At 39.0% G+C, this 17090-nt stretch overlaps 1 protein-coding gene across 4 annotated transcripts in view; it reads left to right on the top strand.

Annotated features, from left to right (window-relative positions):
* The window catches only part of KCND2 (potassium voltage-gated channel subfamily D member 2), a 677709-nt gene that overhangs the window by 605017 nt on the left and 55602 nt on the right, over positions 1-17090 (top strand). For 2 of the 4 annotated variants that reach the window (XM_073652073.1, XM_073652072.1), the window contains exon 5: positions 7121-7180. The exons of the other annotated variants lie outside the window; for them this stretch is intronic. In XM_073652073.1, the coding sequence (XP_073508174.1) occupies positions 7121-7180 (60 nt within the window). The remainder of the gene's footprint in view (positions 1-7120; positions 7181-17090) is intronic. 4 annotated transcript variants of the gene reach the window in all.

Here is a 17090-nt window from a genome sequence, read left to right as displayed (position 1 = left end):
ATTGCATACAGCAGCGTACTTCTATGTATGTGCATTCTACAGGTGAAGAAAAAGTCAGCGTGAGGAGTTGGCCACAGACTGACTAAAGACTATTGGACCAATGGACGTAGAGCGGAGTCCACGGCTCTAACTAGTAAAAATAATTAAAATAAATTACAAAAAGGTTTTTTTTGGGAGTTCCCCCGGGACTTGAAGCCACAATCTCTATCATTGCAGATAGGAGCTAAAGCTATGGAGCCACAGACTCCAGTGATGTCACTGGGAGAATTTTGTGTACTCGATCTTTAATGCAGGCAGAGATCCCACATGCAGATCATACTGATACAAAGAAATACACTGTTATATTCAATGTATCTCTATGTCTCTGTATTCTAGAGGGATAATAAAAGAGATTTTTTTTCTTCTTATAAAATTACTAAAAAAATAATAAAAAACAATTACAATAATGTCATGTTTAATGCACTTTTTAAAAAAAATAATAAACATCACAAATTAGCAAATATCATGGACATATTTGGTGGCCCTGTAATCGTAACAACTGGTGCAACACAGCAATCAGACTATTTACGGGGATCGGTAAATGATGTTAAAAAATGGCGCGATTGAGTTTTCCTCTATTAAATCCATAAAAAATGTAATAAAAATGTGACGCTGAGGCCGTGGTCACACGTAGTGTAAATGCTGCATTTTTTTCTGCTTTTTTTCTGCAGGTTTCCATATCACACAACGCAATAACAATCTTCTCTGATTATTACGTATTTGCTAAATTTTTTATGCATTTTCCTCCTTGTTTGATGCTGTTTTGGTGCAGATGTGAATCTGTGTTTTTAATGCCTTTTTGATACTACAGAAAAGCTTTGATTCTTGCGTTTTTTTCAGGCTCCACATAGAAGCCTATAGAGAAAGAAATGCCAAAGCGCACAGTTCAGCAGCTTATTTAGACATACCTAGGGTGGAGATTTCATGGAATCACATCCACTTTGCTTGGACATTTAAGCCGTGTTCACATGTAGCGTAAAAGCTGCATATTTTCTAATGCTTTTTTAACTGTCCAATCAAAGTGGATGTGATTCCATGAAAACCGCTCCCTCTGTGCGTCTAAAGACGCTGCTGAACTGTGCGGTTTTGGTTCTTTTTTTCTCTAGAAGCTTCTATGTGGAGCCTAAAAAAGATACATGTAAGAAACTGCAGATACTTTTTAAAGTGCAGAATCAAAGGTTTTCTGTACTATAAAAACTCATTAAAATGTAGCTTCACATCTGCACCAGAAACACATCAAATAAGGGAGAAAAGGCATAAAAAATGCGGCAAAAATGCAATAACCAGAAAAGATTGTTATTGCGTAGTTTGGTGCGGGCAGAAAACAAAAGACACAGTATTTACGCTATGTGTGAACACGGCCTTATAGACACAAAAAGCCGGATGTCATATAGTGAAGCTACATAAAGATGAGAAAGTTTTAGCTGCTTCGACTGTGAATGAAGGAGCAAAAAATAATCCACCCAACTAGAGACAAGCAGGATGCACAGATGACATTGCACCGGCCATGGCTAATCAAAAGCTGCTCCAGGTACGGAAGGTAAGAGATTCGCGCCCTCCCATCCAGCCGCCAGGTACTACTGACCTGTACGCTGGACCGTAGTCCCATGAATCGATATGCTTATCTCTAGTCCAAACAGCAGGACAGTCCCAGATTTGGGTCTATGCCCTGCAGTCTCGGGCATCTGCTGAATTTCCCTCATTGCCATTGCCCCTCTGATATCTCCTCCTGTCAGGGTAGAAAGAAATGGTAAATGGGCGAGGATTGGGGTGTGGCTGGGGGCGTGGATAAAATTTACAGCAGCGCACCCATTGAGTTGTAAAGTGCTGCGGAATATGTTGGCGCTTTATAAATAAAAAAAATATTATTATTATTCCTCTCTCTGTTCTTCAAAAGTTGGGAGGAATGGTGTCATAGTGTTATTGTCATGGGTAGATGTGCTCTAATCAACTCCTTCTGGTCACATTCTTGTAGGTAGGTGAGAAATAAATAAAAAATGGTAGAAACAAGTACTCTATTCATTGAGGGGATGTCAGTGGTCATACTCACACCCATCTATCAGTTATTACATATCCCATGTCAGATAGGTGCTGATTTGTTTAGGCTGGATTGCCCCTTTAAGTTCTCACAGGACTCCCTGCTTGTTCGTTGTCTGAGCAGAACTTGCTGTGATAATTTGCAATATAGGAATTGGAGATTTTAAATCAGGGATTCCACTTCTCCAGAATTCATTAAGTTCTGATATTATTTCATAAGAAGACGGCTGAACTAATCAGGCTGTGCAGGTTCAGGATCATGTCCAGGATCATTACAATAATAAAGCACTATTTGCAAGATTACTTAAAGAGGATAGGTCATCAATGTCTGGTCGGTCGGGGTCCGACACCCGACACCGCCAATCAGCTGTTCTCGGTATTGGCGGCGGCTTGCTGGAAATGCTCAATTACGGAGCTGCTTCGTCTTCTGATATTGTCCGCAACTGGGTACTGTACATCCTCCTCCTATTAAAATCAAAAGGAGGCGACTGTGCAGTACCCAGCCACGGCCACTATCAGAAGATGGAGCAGCTCCGCATTTGAGCATTTCCGGCCGCCGCCAATGACATCGAGAACAGCTGATCGGGGGCGGTAGTGTCGGGTGTCAGACCCCAACTGGTCAGACATTGATGACCTATCCTGAGGATCAGGATCAGTGATAAAGTAGTGGACAACCTCTTTAATTTTCATGAATATTATATTACTGTATAAACTCAAAAATAATAGTGCAATATAATAGTACCCCGTGAGATCCAAAATGTGGAAATGAATATAAACAAGGCGAAGTTACAATGCTATAGCACAATATTCTCAAAATAATGGCGAGAGCCATGGGGTGTTTCGTAACTTTTTGAATTATAAAAAAAACTGGCCATGGGGAGGAATAGCCATTTCTCAGCCATATACAGCCACGTTCGGACGAAGGTGCATGAGTGCTAAATGGGAAGAGCGGACACCTCTAGTGGGGTCTTATCTGAGAATGGGCTTCAGGCAATCATTACAGTACAGTAAGGAGAGTGTTCAGAGTTAAATAGTAACATCAGGGCAGCCTTTGTCCATGTGCTCTATGACCCATATTGATGCCATAGAGGTAAGTCTTCTTTGAACATCCTTTTCTTGCCTGACAGACTGGAGATTGGCGCTATGTAATAACATATCTTCCTTTCAGTTGCCACATCTGGGGATACTAGTCACAACTGGGTTTTCTTTCAGGTGTTTGGGGATCTGGACCCACCATGATGCCTGATTGCCGGAGCAGTAACCATGTTAATGTCTATGATGAAACCACTGCACTATGTTAAACAGCTATTCTTGAAAGCATTTTATCTATAGAAGTAAGGAGATCAGGTTCTTCTTTTAGTATACTACAGCTGGGTACCATATAACTACTGTAATGACTGACGCTATGTGGTATGTCAAAGGCTGAATTCTACATCTGTTTGTCTGACACTGTCCTAAATTATATCACATTTCTTTCCTATTTACACCAACTAAAAGCATTCAGTTCCAATTCTACATGGTATAGCATATTAGGCTAATGCTATATGCAGCTTGCACACAATTTTAGTCTTGCTGCTTTTTTCATTCCATATCTTTTCTCTTTTTTTATCCATAGCAATGACTGATGCCAACATATAATGAGTGACAATGAACCGTGTATATGAATATAATTCATGACATTGTCCAAGCAGTACTGTCAGCATGACACCCTGTAGGTACGCAGCCTATTGACAGATGGAATGAAAATGCTCAGCTGTCAATATATTCATTTGTTTCCAGGGAGAACAACAGGGGGACAGCACAATGCAGCATTCCAAGGAAAGATGCTCCACAATTCTTATGTTATGGGGAATGCAAGGATTTACTAAGACAGACATGTCAGGAAAGCCAACAGCTACTTTCTTTAAAAAGAATATGTCATGATGTTTTTGATACCTCATCTAAAAGCTGCATGTTGAGGGGCAGAGACCCTGATTCCAGCAATGTATCACTTACTAGGCTGCTCTCTGTAATATTGATCCAATCACAGTTTTAACAGCTGCAGATCTAGCAGTACTCTTAATGTTGAGCTCTGTATAACCCTGCCCACACTATTGATTGGCAGCGTTCTGTGTATACCAAGCTCATAAATATTCAAGACTGCATGCCACGAGACAACTAGTCCTCTAGTGATAATCTCCTGCTGCTAAAATAGTGATTTTATCAAAACTACAACAAGCAGCCCAGTAAGTGACACATCACTGGAAACCCAGTCTCTGGCTCTGCATCATGCCTCTTTCAGATTAGGTGACAAAAACATGGTGACAGATTTGCTTTAAATATTTGCAGGTTTTTGTGCTAATATATCTCTGCTGTCAGGTTCTTATGCTTCTCTATATATTGTGAAGGATTAGACTCTATGAAGTATTAGTGCACATTGTATGAACTGAGCTTAAAGCACCACTTCAGCATTTTTTTTATTTTAGCGCTGGAATGGTACCAGTAATGTAAGTTTCGTTACCAGTCGTCATCTTCAGCTCTTCCCGGCACCACTCCGGTCCCGCTCCGCCATCTTGTGACCGCAACTTTATAAGCTCTCAATGCAAGTCTATGAGAGCCTCGTTCTAGCCTCATTTTGACTCTCATAGACTTACATTGAGTTGTGACTTCCGGATCACCCAACAAACACTGGAGCCATCCGGCAGGTGACAAAATGCTGGGGACCGACCGGAGCGGTGCTATTAACAGATGAAGATTGCAACTGCTAAGTATGAGACTAGGGGCAGGGAACTTACATTAGTGGCACCACCCCAGAGGTAAAGTAAAAAAAATGCTGGAGTGGTGCTTTACTCAAACTATGGCATTTCTTAGTTTCAGAAAATATTTAACCTCTAAAGGATTTAATAGTCCCTTACAATACAGAGTCATATATGCCCCAGTACAGTGTTGTTTTATGGATAGGACTGCTTTCTCTCCATCGATGTGGAACATTTCCTGTTTATATCATTCTCTGTCATTATGATTGACTCAATAACCCCTATTATCTTATGAACACAGATTATAGAAGTGAGTTGAATGTATTTACTGCTACACTATAAAACGTATATACAGTGGGTACGGAAAGTATTCAGACCCCTTTAAATTTTTCACTGTTTGTTTCATTGCAGCCATTTGGTAAATTCTAAAAAGTTCATTTTTTTCTCATTAATGTACACTCTGCATCTCATCTTGGCTGAAAAAAACAGAAATGTAGAAATTTTTGCAAATTTGTTAAAATAGAAAAACTGAAATATCACATGGCCATAAGTATTCAGACCTTTTGCTCAGTATTGAGTAGAAGCACCCTTTTGAGCTAGTACAGCCATGAGTCTTCTTGGGAATGATGCAACAAGTTTTTCACACCTGGATTTGGGGGTCCTCAGGCATTCTTCCTTGCAGATTCTCTCCAGTTCCGTCAGGTTGGATGGTGAACGTTGGTGGACAGCCATTTTCAGGTCTCTCCAAAGATGCTCAATTGGGTTTAGGTCAGGGCTCTGGCTGGGCCAGTCAAAAATGGTCACATAGTTGTTCTGAATCCACTTCTTTGTTATTTTAGCTGTGTGCTTAGGGTCATTGTCTTGTTGGAAGGTGAACCTTCGGCCAAGTCTGAGGTCCAGAGCACTCTGGAAGAGGTTTTCATCCAGGATATCTCTGTACTTGGCCGCATTAATGTTTCCTTCAATGGCAACCAGTCATCGTGTCCCTGCAGCTGAAAAACACCTCCATAGCATGATGCTGCCACCACCATGTTTCACTGTTGGGATTATATTGGGCAGGTGATGAGCAGTGCCCGGTTTTCTTCACACATACCACATTCATGTGTTTTTGAGCAAACTCTATGCAGGCTTTCATATGTCTTGTACTGAGGAGAGGCTTCCGTCGGGCCACTCTGCCATAAAGGCCCGACTGGTGGAGGGCTGCAGGAACTTTGTGGAACTTTCTCCTATCTCTCTACTGCATCTCTGGAGCTCAGCCACAGTGCTCTTGGGGTTCTTCTTTACCTCTCTCACCAAGGCTCTTCTCCCACAATTTCTCAGTTTGGCTGGACGGCCAGGTCTAGGAAGACTTCTGGTGGTCCCAAACTTCTTCCATTTAAGTGTTATGGAGGCCACTGTGCTCTTAGGAACCTTGAGTAATGCAGAAATTCTTTTATAACCTAGGCCAGATCTGTGCCTTGCCACAATTTTGTCTCTGAGCTCCTTGGGCAGTTCCTTTGAGCTCATGATTATCATTTGGTCTGACATGTACTGTGAGCTGTGAGGTCTTATATAGACAGGTGTGTGCCTTTCCAAATCAAGTCCAATCAGTTTAATTAAACACAGCTGGACTCAAATGAAGGATCAGAACCATCTCAAGGAGGATCACAAGGAAATGGACAGCATATGACTTAAATATGAGTGTCTGAGCAAAGGGTCTGAATACTTACTGTTTTTTTTCAGTCAAGATGCAGAGTGTACCTTAATGAGAAAAAAATGAACTATTTAGAATTTACCAAATGGCTGCAATGAAACAAAGAGTGAAAAATTTAAAGGGGTCTGAATACTTTCCGTACCCACTGTACTGCTACACTATAAAATGTATATACTGCTACACTATAAAATGTATATACTGCTACACTATAAAAGGTATATATTACTACACTATAAAAGGTATATACTGCTACACTATAAAAGGTATATACTGCTACACTGTAAAATGTATATACTGCTACACTATAAAATGTATATACTGATACACTACAAAATGTATATATGGATACACTTTATTCTCCTGATTTGAGGCTATACTGTACAATATGATGTTTCTGTGTTGACACATGATAGTACCTGTATACTTTGGACAGGTGACCGATCTGTAATGTGATTTTCAACATAAGTCATTATATCTCCAGGAATAAGATTTATTTTCCTGTCTTTTCTTCAGGTAAATATAATGCTACATTATGGCTTCTGTCTCATGCTTATCTGTCTCTGTCATCCTAATAATCTCCATTTCCCTTATTTTTCTGTTATCATGTTGCATGTAGGGGTTATCTCATGTTTTGGATGAGTCCATCTTACCACTAAGTTCTTCACCTAACCTTCAGGTACCATTTCAATGTTACTTCTGATTGTGGAAGATTAGGATCCACCTTCATATCTAGCGATAACATGTCATTCTATTTCTTCATGAGCTGGGTTGTTTATAGCTGAATGAATCTGAAGGTGCCCTACATCTGAAAAAATCAGATCTCTGTTTGTTGTGAATGTTGTCACATTGTGTGCAAATATGGAAATCTGTTATCACGATATTGAAAATTAATGAGGCCATATTAGAAAAGTATCACCTTGCCTGTATACAATTCTGTCATTTTAAATCTGTCTTTCAACAAACATTTGTACGGAACATCTTAGGCCGCCTATGCACATAGGATAAAGCTTAAGTGGACATTTTGGAGAGATCAACCAGCGATCTTCTGTGTGGGGACCTCCCTACTTTCTTCTGAAGTTAAATGTACCCTTGGCCAGTATACACTTAATATTTCTGGTAGATTCAGGAGAAATTGCTGTTATCTGGATGACTATTGGCCGACAATTACCACACGTGTATGGCCAGTTATAATCTAACAAGATCATCAATAGACATTTTACAAAAGCAGCAGAGTAAATGACTACAAACGACCGATACATACAGTAGTCATGTTATGAGAGTTTCACAACATTTTAACACATTATTTAAGCAGGTAATATGAAACATTAAAAAGTTGTCCTTATTTTAATAATTTATCACATATTCAGAGGATAGAACCAGGCTCTGAAATGTCCCGTATGACCAGTGGTGGCTCTATTCATTGTCTATGAGACTGCTAGAGATAGCCCATTACATGTCTCCATTCTGGTGAGACATTTCAGACCCCTGTTCCCCTGATTGGTGGGACCTACAGCTGTTGAACCCCCAACAATATTTTTTCCTGTGTATATGTGATAACCTGTTAAGATGGGAGTAACCCTTTAGGTATTTCAATGTAAGTGAGAAATACAAAGGCCTCGATTCATCAAGACTAGTGTTATTCACACTGCTCTTGATGAAGGGATGTGTTACAATCAAACCCTCCTGATTCGCCTCCGTGCATCTCACCACAAAAAGATTTCTGTTGTAGGGTATGCCACAGATAATCATCTTTCCACCCATTTTAGCAGAACTTGGCGAAACTGGCATGAAAACACGCAAAATTTTGGCACAACCTCACGTTGCACAAAAATGTTGTCACTCATCAAAGTATATTACTCCATATTTCTGGCAGAAACACTTTGATGAATCAGGCCAAAGTGTCTACAATTTTCCCTCTTCAAGAAACATCCGATTTATTGGTTTAGGAAAGTACTACTTCTTGTCTGTTTTTTATAAATAATGTCCAGTATATTATGCCTTTAATGTAATGCCTATGCAATGGTAAGAAAACTGGTTAGTATCAAATCCTTCATTTTATCTAGGGAGCAGATTTGTATAATAAGAATGTTGTGTAAGTGTTTTCTAGGCCTTCATTTTATCTTCCCGTGTGACTTGCTACTTTACTTTCCTTGTTCATGTCAGTAGCTAAATGTTATTAGTGCAAGAACACACTAAATGATACCGTCCGTATCATGAAATTACAAATCTATATAAACTTCCAGCATGGAAATATGTCCAGTTTTGTGCCCATTCCTTGTGCAAATGTGATGATACAATCATACAATACACGTCACCCATGAACGTCCCATACTTGTATAGTGGAGGGGTATGACAGCCAATTGCTACTTAGAAGAAAAACTTGCTAAGATGCAGATAATAGCTGATATAATGTACAAGAATAGTTACCGGAAGGTACAACTATACATTTTCTGCTATTTGGAAAACCATGAAATAGATCTTGACTCTTCTGACTTTAAATTTTGGTTAATGTAACCAGAGTCTAAATAATATAAATATTGGCTGGGAGAAATGTCATTTACCTTGACCCCGTGACCACTGCTTCTGAAGGATATAGTGAAAGGCACATACTGTGTACATGTATAAGGAAAGTAAGCAAGGCTTAGGAAACACTTAACCATGGCATTGTTATTATAAAAGAGTGTGTGTAGCAAAGGGAACCTGTCTGCTTGGACATGTTATGCAGTCTATGGGCAGCATATTATAGGGCAGGAGAAGCTGAGCAGATCGATATATAGGATTAGGGGAAAAGATTCCGATTTTATCCTTTAAAATCTCAGCTCATTCTGTGCTTAGAAGTCAATTGGGCGGTCCTAATCAATAACTGACAGCCATTCCTATACAAGTGTGAATACAGAGACAGCTGTCAATCACTGATATGACCACCCCCTTGACTGCCAACCCTAGAATGACCGGGGATTTCACTTAATAAAATAAAAATAATGTAGAATCTTTTCCCACTAATTTATATATCAATTTGTTCAGCTTCTCCTGCTTTGTGATATTTTGCTCGCAGATGAGAGAACATGTTCAATGTGACAGGTTCCCATTAAAGTGTCGCTTTCACCAGATGGTGGCACTTTAAAGGCGGACATCTACAAAATGTCTATCACCAGCTTAAACAGTAGGGGCAGAATGAACTAAAGCAGACGGCATGCAATTAATTACATCCACAGGCCCCGGAAAAAGGCATGTGGGTGGACCGGCTGAGCAAAGAGACCTGCCCCTTGGGCTTTTCTCCACAACTCATTCCCACACGTGGCATTTTATCAAAACTAGACTAGTGGCTGTAACACTTATACTATGCCTGCCTGTCATACCTGGTCATAGACATCCTGTAAATGACTGCTTTGAAAGTGCCACTAACCTATGATAGTGGCACTTTAAATGAAGATTTGTCATTTTCTATTTCTACTTTGGGAAAGTTTTTTACAATTTGTTTGATATTGATTTTTTATCATTTTTTTCTTATTTAATTCATAGAAAGCTCTGATCTTTTACCAAAATTGCATTGTCTTGTTTCCAGATTTGTTTAAATGTCTTAGTTAGATATTATATTATATCGCAACTCTTTAATAACTGTAATTGTTACCAAGCTAAAATGTTAGACAATGCTCTTTCACTGCTTGACAATTGTATGTGACTATTAAGCTTACAAACGCCCATACATAAAAAATACATTATATTTATAGTTCTGTTTATATTTATTTTTAGATTTTACATAAAACTTAATAATTTGATTTTATTAACTTTTAGGTGGGCTAATGGGAAAAACAGCAACAATGCTATATGTTGGAAGTGGTGGAGAGTTACGGCATTCTCCATGTTGTATTAATAATGGCTTATCTTTATTGTACACATAATTATGAATGCAATGATAACAAATATGTATTTTTTTATCTTAATATTTTTTTTATTTTAGACCTTTTTCTATTTTTAATTTTGTAAGCTTCTTTTCTATTATTATTTTTTCATTTTTTGTACCACTTTGAAAATGAATGATCTTATCATTGCTCATATATTGTTATACTACATTCTGTATTGGGGTGGATTATTGCCTGTTATTGGCCTAATAGGTAAATACCTATGGAACCCAGTGAGGGCGTTTGTCAGACCTCTAGATGATCAGGTCAGAGGGGTTCCTCATAAGGTGACTAAAGGAGCCCTTTGTTTAATTGCTGAGATGCTGTGGTCCCTATTGACCTCTGCATCTAAGAAGTTAGAGGGTGAGGGGTTTTTCATCCCAGCTATTACCGCTAGATGTTGGCGGCATCATAACTATGACATAATAGTATGTAATGGTGAGGGAATTAACAACGGTTATCATGGCAAGATTCATATAGTCATTACTCAGAAATATTAAGACAACAGATATATAACAAATAACTGTTAAACATACTTATGGATACAAAACATATGATATGGACAAGCCTATTTATTACATTTATGTTACTGGATATCATATGACCAATGCCAGTAGCATTTTCTATTTAAAGGGGATGTCCAGTCCAAATCAATAAGTCTGTAGTCACACTGTGCGCTGCAAGGATTCGCCAGTTACAGGCCCGGTCCCGGAGGGTATATATGAGTTATCCATACTACCCGCCAGTGAGCGCGGCCTCACTTCCATACACTTGTATGGAGCAAGGACGCACCCACTGGCCGGGAATATGTATAACTCATACATACTCTCTGTTCCCAGCCCAGAAACTGGCGAATCTCTGCAGTGCACAGTGTGACTACAGACTTATCAATTTGGACCGGACAACCCCTTTAATATTCCACAATGGGCGAGTACAATGCAAATATGGCATAATAAGGGCTCAGATTACTATCTTAGTGACATCACTGCTAATAATGTCATGAAAATGTTTGTCTGAAACATTAGCTGGTGGATCCCCTGTAGGTAAGCAGTGCTAATGATGACATCATAATGGTGGTGACATCATAATGGACAAGGTTAGTTATATGTGGTGCTTTCACAAGTGATGTAGACAATTCCAAAGTAAAAAGTAGGTATGGTGCTACCTATTGGTATAGAATTCCATATACACAATACAGATATTTGCTGATTAATGGAACTTTTTTTATTAGTAAGTACTAGTGTTGCGCGAACGTGCTTGGATAAGGTGCTATCGGAGCACTCTCGAGTCCTAACCGAGTATCTTTGGTGTGCTCGCAAAATATGTTTGCGTTGCCGTGGCTGCATGATTCGTGGCTGTTTGACAGCCGTGAGACATGCAGGGATTGCCTAACAAACAGGCAATCCCTGCATGTGTGCGGCTGTCAAACATCCGTGAGGCATGCAGCTGTGGCAATACAAACATATTTTTCCGAGCACACCAAAGATACTCGGTTAGGACTCGAGAGTGCTCCGATAGCACCTTATCCAAGCACGTTCGCGCAACACTAGTAATTACAAAAAAGCAACATGATGTAATGACTTCGTACCACACTTTTCTAAATTTAAATTCAACATGTATATCATCACAGCATGGAGAGAATTATATAAAAACATAACTTTTAATCAAATAATGATTAAAAGACACAGCTCAAAGTGGCCAATCAAGGGAAGTATAAAATAGGTTAATACAACCTCATATAACAGCCTCATCTAACCTCATATAGTACGTTAGCACTGGGAAAGCCTCACAATGTAACAATATTATAGCTGAAATGTGCCATAATCCATGTGTCATAGCAACGCAATGTAAAAAAGTGCACAAGTTTCACAGTGCTCATATATAACTGGTTAGACCTCACCCAGTTCTCAGGATATGATCCACAATACACAAGAAAGCGTATGAGGGAAGACGGTGTATTGAATTAATGCAAGGTCCCTATACTAACTGCAATAGCCCTGTCATGCCCGTGTGCTTTCTCTGCCCCTACAAGGGCAGTACCCAAGTGTGAGACTGCCACTGGATAGGTATATCAGGGGAGTGTACTGGCGAGGGACTCAAAAGCTAGAGACCCTGGTGGTCAGGACCCCTATTAGGACTGACAAGTGCCACATTGCCTAAGTAGTGTAAAGGTATGAGGGTGCATTTGTCTTGTATCAGGCAGGTAAGACATGTCAGAAGCTATGCCTCCCAACTCACTCACGCTGTCAAATGGTGGCACCAGCCAGAAGCGGGACATGAAGGTATACATTGTCAATGCAAAGCTGGTAAACCACATGCCTATCCTCAGCACTGTATTTAGACTTGGATTTCAATAGGAGAAAATGTCAATGCATTAGGTATATTGTGGTCTAAATATATAATGGACAAATATGCAAACAATTTGTATATCATATTTTCAGTATTGCTTTAAAACTGCATACATCGGTAACCTTGGTATGAAGTCTCTTAACAGAAACCCACTTCAAGCTGTATTAAAATAAAAAAAAATCATAATTTATAGGTAAGAGACTATAATCAGTGCCACACATTATCCATGAAGTTTACACAAAAAATATGTATTGAGTCCAAATAGCGCACATGTAAAATATTTTTAAAGATGTTTGAAGTCACCTGGACACAACATATATGTGACATGTTCATGGGTGGACAAATGTATGTGTAGAGAGTAGGGTGGGGTGAGAGGAATAAAAAACACTAGAGAGATGTGGTATGTGGTGAAGTAGATAGCATTAAAAAGTGCGGTGTAAGTACTTATGAAGTACTGTGATCGGATGGTCCAGGTAAGACAACCGATAGTTGTTCAAGATGGCCTGTAAATGAAATTAAAATTTAGCTTTTCGTTGAAGGGGTTCTCCAAGAATGAGATAAAATGGAGTCCCTGGTATAATTTAAACTGCAGCCTGTCCTAATCATGTGTCACTTTCTTTTTGAAAATCCCAGTGCATGCTGGGATACTCAAACGAAGCATCATCAGGGGGCAGAGGCTGCTGTCACTGCCACAGGCCCTGTCTCCTCCCTGAAACAAGGGATGGCAAGCACTTGTTTATTTTCGGTAGGTCATATTAGGTAGCCACTACCTGATGTTTGAGAAGTAGAAATGTACGTTCTTCCTCACTAATGAGGTTATTGTCCCTGGCTCCTCTAAGGAGTAATGAAAGTTCCTCATGAGAAGTTTGTATTAGGTTCCTTGGTAATATTTCATAGCCCTCCTACTTTGTCAGACGTGCTAAACACAGATTAGGGTACTATATAACAGTTCAGTAACCGGCACCACGCACACCAAACATACCTCTTCAGCAGAGTCCTGGAATCTGAGTCAGCTGGCAGCTTCCTCATTAACAGCTGCACCACCACCAAAAGTAAAGTCCTTGAAGCTAGGGCCCTGTGCAAGGGGTGGCATAATCTTCTTTATTAGTAGATGAATAAAAGTATGGATGCGGGGGACTGTGGACCTGCTTCCCCGCATCCATGCTTTTATTTATCTACTAATAAAGAAGACTTTTTTTTACCTCATGCAGTGTGCCACCCCTTGAATTTCTACTGGGTCACAGATTATACTACTGATTTGTGTTCATCACTACTGTGTTACCTCCTTTCTCAGACGACTTCATAATGATGGTGGGATCTTTTATAAAGCCGTGCCACCATTTGTCATTTAGTTACATTGTATCTGTTTGCTGAAGTATCAATGTTCAACAGTTCTTTACTGACCATGTTAATAAAAAATCTAAAGATTATATATCACTCATCGGGGGGCATTTTTCTGCTTTTATTTCTAAAGGTGGTAAATCTGTTTAAATCCACCCCCAAATGGGGAGTATTTAGATAATTTAACAATAGTCTAACGTCCAGAAGTATAAGGAGGTATCCCTGGTTTAAAAAAAAAAGTTTTTGTTAAGTCCCCCATCTGTCATCCCCTACCCTTAGCCCTTTGCTGGCCCCATTGGGGCCTTGCGTGGTTTTCAGTATCTCATTGTTTTGTTTTCGCAGATGAGAGGTAAGTCTCCTATTTTTTGTTTTTGGATCTGTCTCTTAAGAACAAGTACATTTTGTTTTCCCTAAAGTCTTGAAGATCTATAAGGTCCTCTTTATGATTATGTTTTTTTCAAATAACATTGAAATATTACTAGAATATCTTTTAGGATTACTATTTCCTGTAGGTGGCACTACAGTTCTAGTCCTCTTCCTCTCTAAAGAGACCATTTGTATAATATCTTGTAATTTATACCTACAAAGTACCATAATGAGTCAACAATAGCCACAAATTATTATCAAATATAAAAAATTGTATTAAAGAAACAATACAGACAATTTAAAAAGAGGTGGAGCCGTGCTAATTAGCACTAGCACTAAAGGGTACTACTTTCACCGTTCAACTGTGGACTCACAACAAGAAGGAGGGCCAGTTGCAGAAAAACAATATGAGTATAGTTTATCAGTCCACACATGTCACATGCAGTGAATCCATGCACCAAGGTGCACCTGGAGAGACCCACCAAGGGACCTATTAATAACACTATAGCTACTATGGCACTATTTTTGATCCCTGTGGGGGGGTGCTCGTCAAGGTATTCAGTCCTATGGATAGGTCAATACCAGACACATCGGTAACTGGTTCACGCATGGAATGTGTATGGTAAAAGTGAGAACATCCCACATGGTCATCAAAATCATAAATCACATCAAGGTAACAGTATACATATTGTAGATAGCAATGTGGAGATGCCTTACCCATGTGTCCTGTGGCAGGACCTCATGCCCCTATGCACGTTTCTGTGTGCAAGACACCTTCTTCAAGGGGAGTGTCAATTTATATTGGGTCGGTCAACCATGTATATATTGATCCAGGGATTCTTTGTCTCCAATATCTTGTAATTGACACTCTTTGTTATTAAATTCTATTTCACGTTGGAATTTTTTTGTCACTTTTATTTGATCCTTGAGTTTATCGTTAAGTATACCTACGCTCTTTTCTTCCAAAACAAGTTGCATAAAACTGAGGGTGCTATTAACAGCTTCCTTCTCCCACGTAGTAATCAACAAGAGACTCATTGTGATCCAGGGAGGAAAGTAATATGTAATCCTCATGGTGCAATACCAATTTTGATGTGACGATCAAAGCTTTGTACCTCCCACTATTATGTAAATTTTAGTCGATTCCTTAAATGCAGCGTTAAAGGTCAGTGTATATCTTTTTTTGTGAAAAATTGTTATCCAAAAATATATATTTCACCTCAGCAAGCCATTGTTCCATGACCAATCTCTTAGATAAGAATCCTGCAATACCGGGACAGATGTAAAGTAGACCTCAGCTAGATATATATATAAGTGGCACCCTATCATCATCACCATATCATTGATTAAAAGTTATGTTTTAATTTACAGTTGAAACCAGAAGTTTGCATACAGTATATAAAAAGACACATATGCATGTTTTTCTCAATATCTGACTTGAAATCAGAATAAACCTTTCCCGTTTTAGGTCAATTAGGATTACCATAATTTTTAATATTTGTCAAATGCCAGAATAATGAGAGAGAGAATGTTTTAAGGCATTTTTATTACTTACTGCAAAGTCAAAAGTTTACATACATTTCATTAGTATTTGGTACTATTGCCCTTAAACTGAATGACTCAGGTCAAACGGGTTTCAACTGTAATTATTTTTCTACTGTGATTATGTCTGTATATTTGAGATGTTCTTTTGTCATCCCTAAGTATTAGTAGGGTGTGATTTACATATATTTAGCTGTGATGGGGATTGTACAGTGTAAATGTGAATTATTTTCCATCCCCATATATGCCTTGCTTTTTATTATAGCTGACAATCAATAATAAGATCTTACCTTTGGCCAATTATATGATATAAGGGAACTTGGTTAGAATTTACTTAATCTACATACAGTCCTGCTCGTCATTATTGGCACCCATGAAGTACATAATATGGAATATCTCCAGAAAAAAATGAATGAAGTGAAACAGTTTTTTGTATAGCACACTCGTGTTAAATACAAAAGAGCAAATTATAAACAGTAATTTAAAATAAAAAACAATGGGAGGGAAAAATAGAAAAACCTAAAGCTTGCTGTGTCACTGGTATTGGCACCCTTTACATTAAAGTATGCAAACACATTTTGACTCACCTGTGTTAAATCACAAGAGATTCTCTTGTGATTAATTGTCGGTGCCCATGTGACATGAATTATCCAGTGAATAATGACTTCAGTGTTTTAAAAAGCCACATGGTAGGCCCTGTTGGACGTGGGGGAAAGAGGAAATTTGACAAGAGATGTCTTCGAAAGTTGATGCAAATGGTGAAAAAAACACCATGTCAAACATCCAAAAACCTGAAGGCCAACATGGAACAGTCTGGGGTCATGGTTTCAACAAATACCATATTCCACACACTAAACCAAGCTCTTTGCCATAGAGTACCTTAACAAACCACAATCCTTCTGGGAAAATGTTCTGTGGACAGATGAAACCTAAATAGAGCTTTTTGGCAATGCAAAGCAGCAGTTTGTTTACAGACGATGCAATGAAGCTTATAGAGGAAAGGATACCTTACCAACAATTAAGCATGGTGAAGGATCCATAATGCTTGTGGTTTGCATTGCTGTCTCTGGTTCTTGACCATATCAC

This window comes from Phyllobates terribilis, unplaced genomic scaffold, assembly GCF_046119375.1.
Source record: "Phyllobates terribilis strain yellow unplaced genomic scaffold, ASM4611937v1 Scaffold_11__3_contigs__length_659146591, whole genome shotgun sequence".
Lineage (NCBI taxonomy): Eukaryota > Metazoa > Chordata > Amphibia > Anura > Dendrobatidae > Phyllobates > Phyllobates terribilis.
The sequence above is the reverse complement of the archived record's forward strand: the minus strand, read 5'-3'. Positions and strand labels throughout refer to the sequence as shown.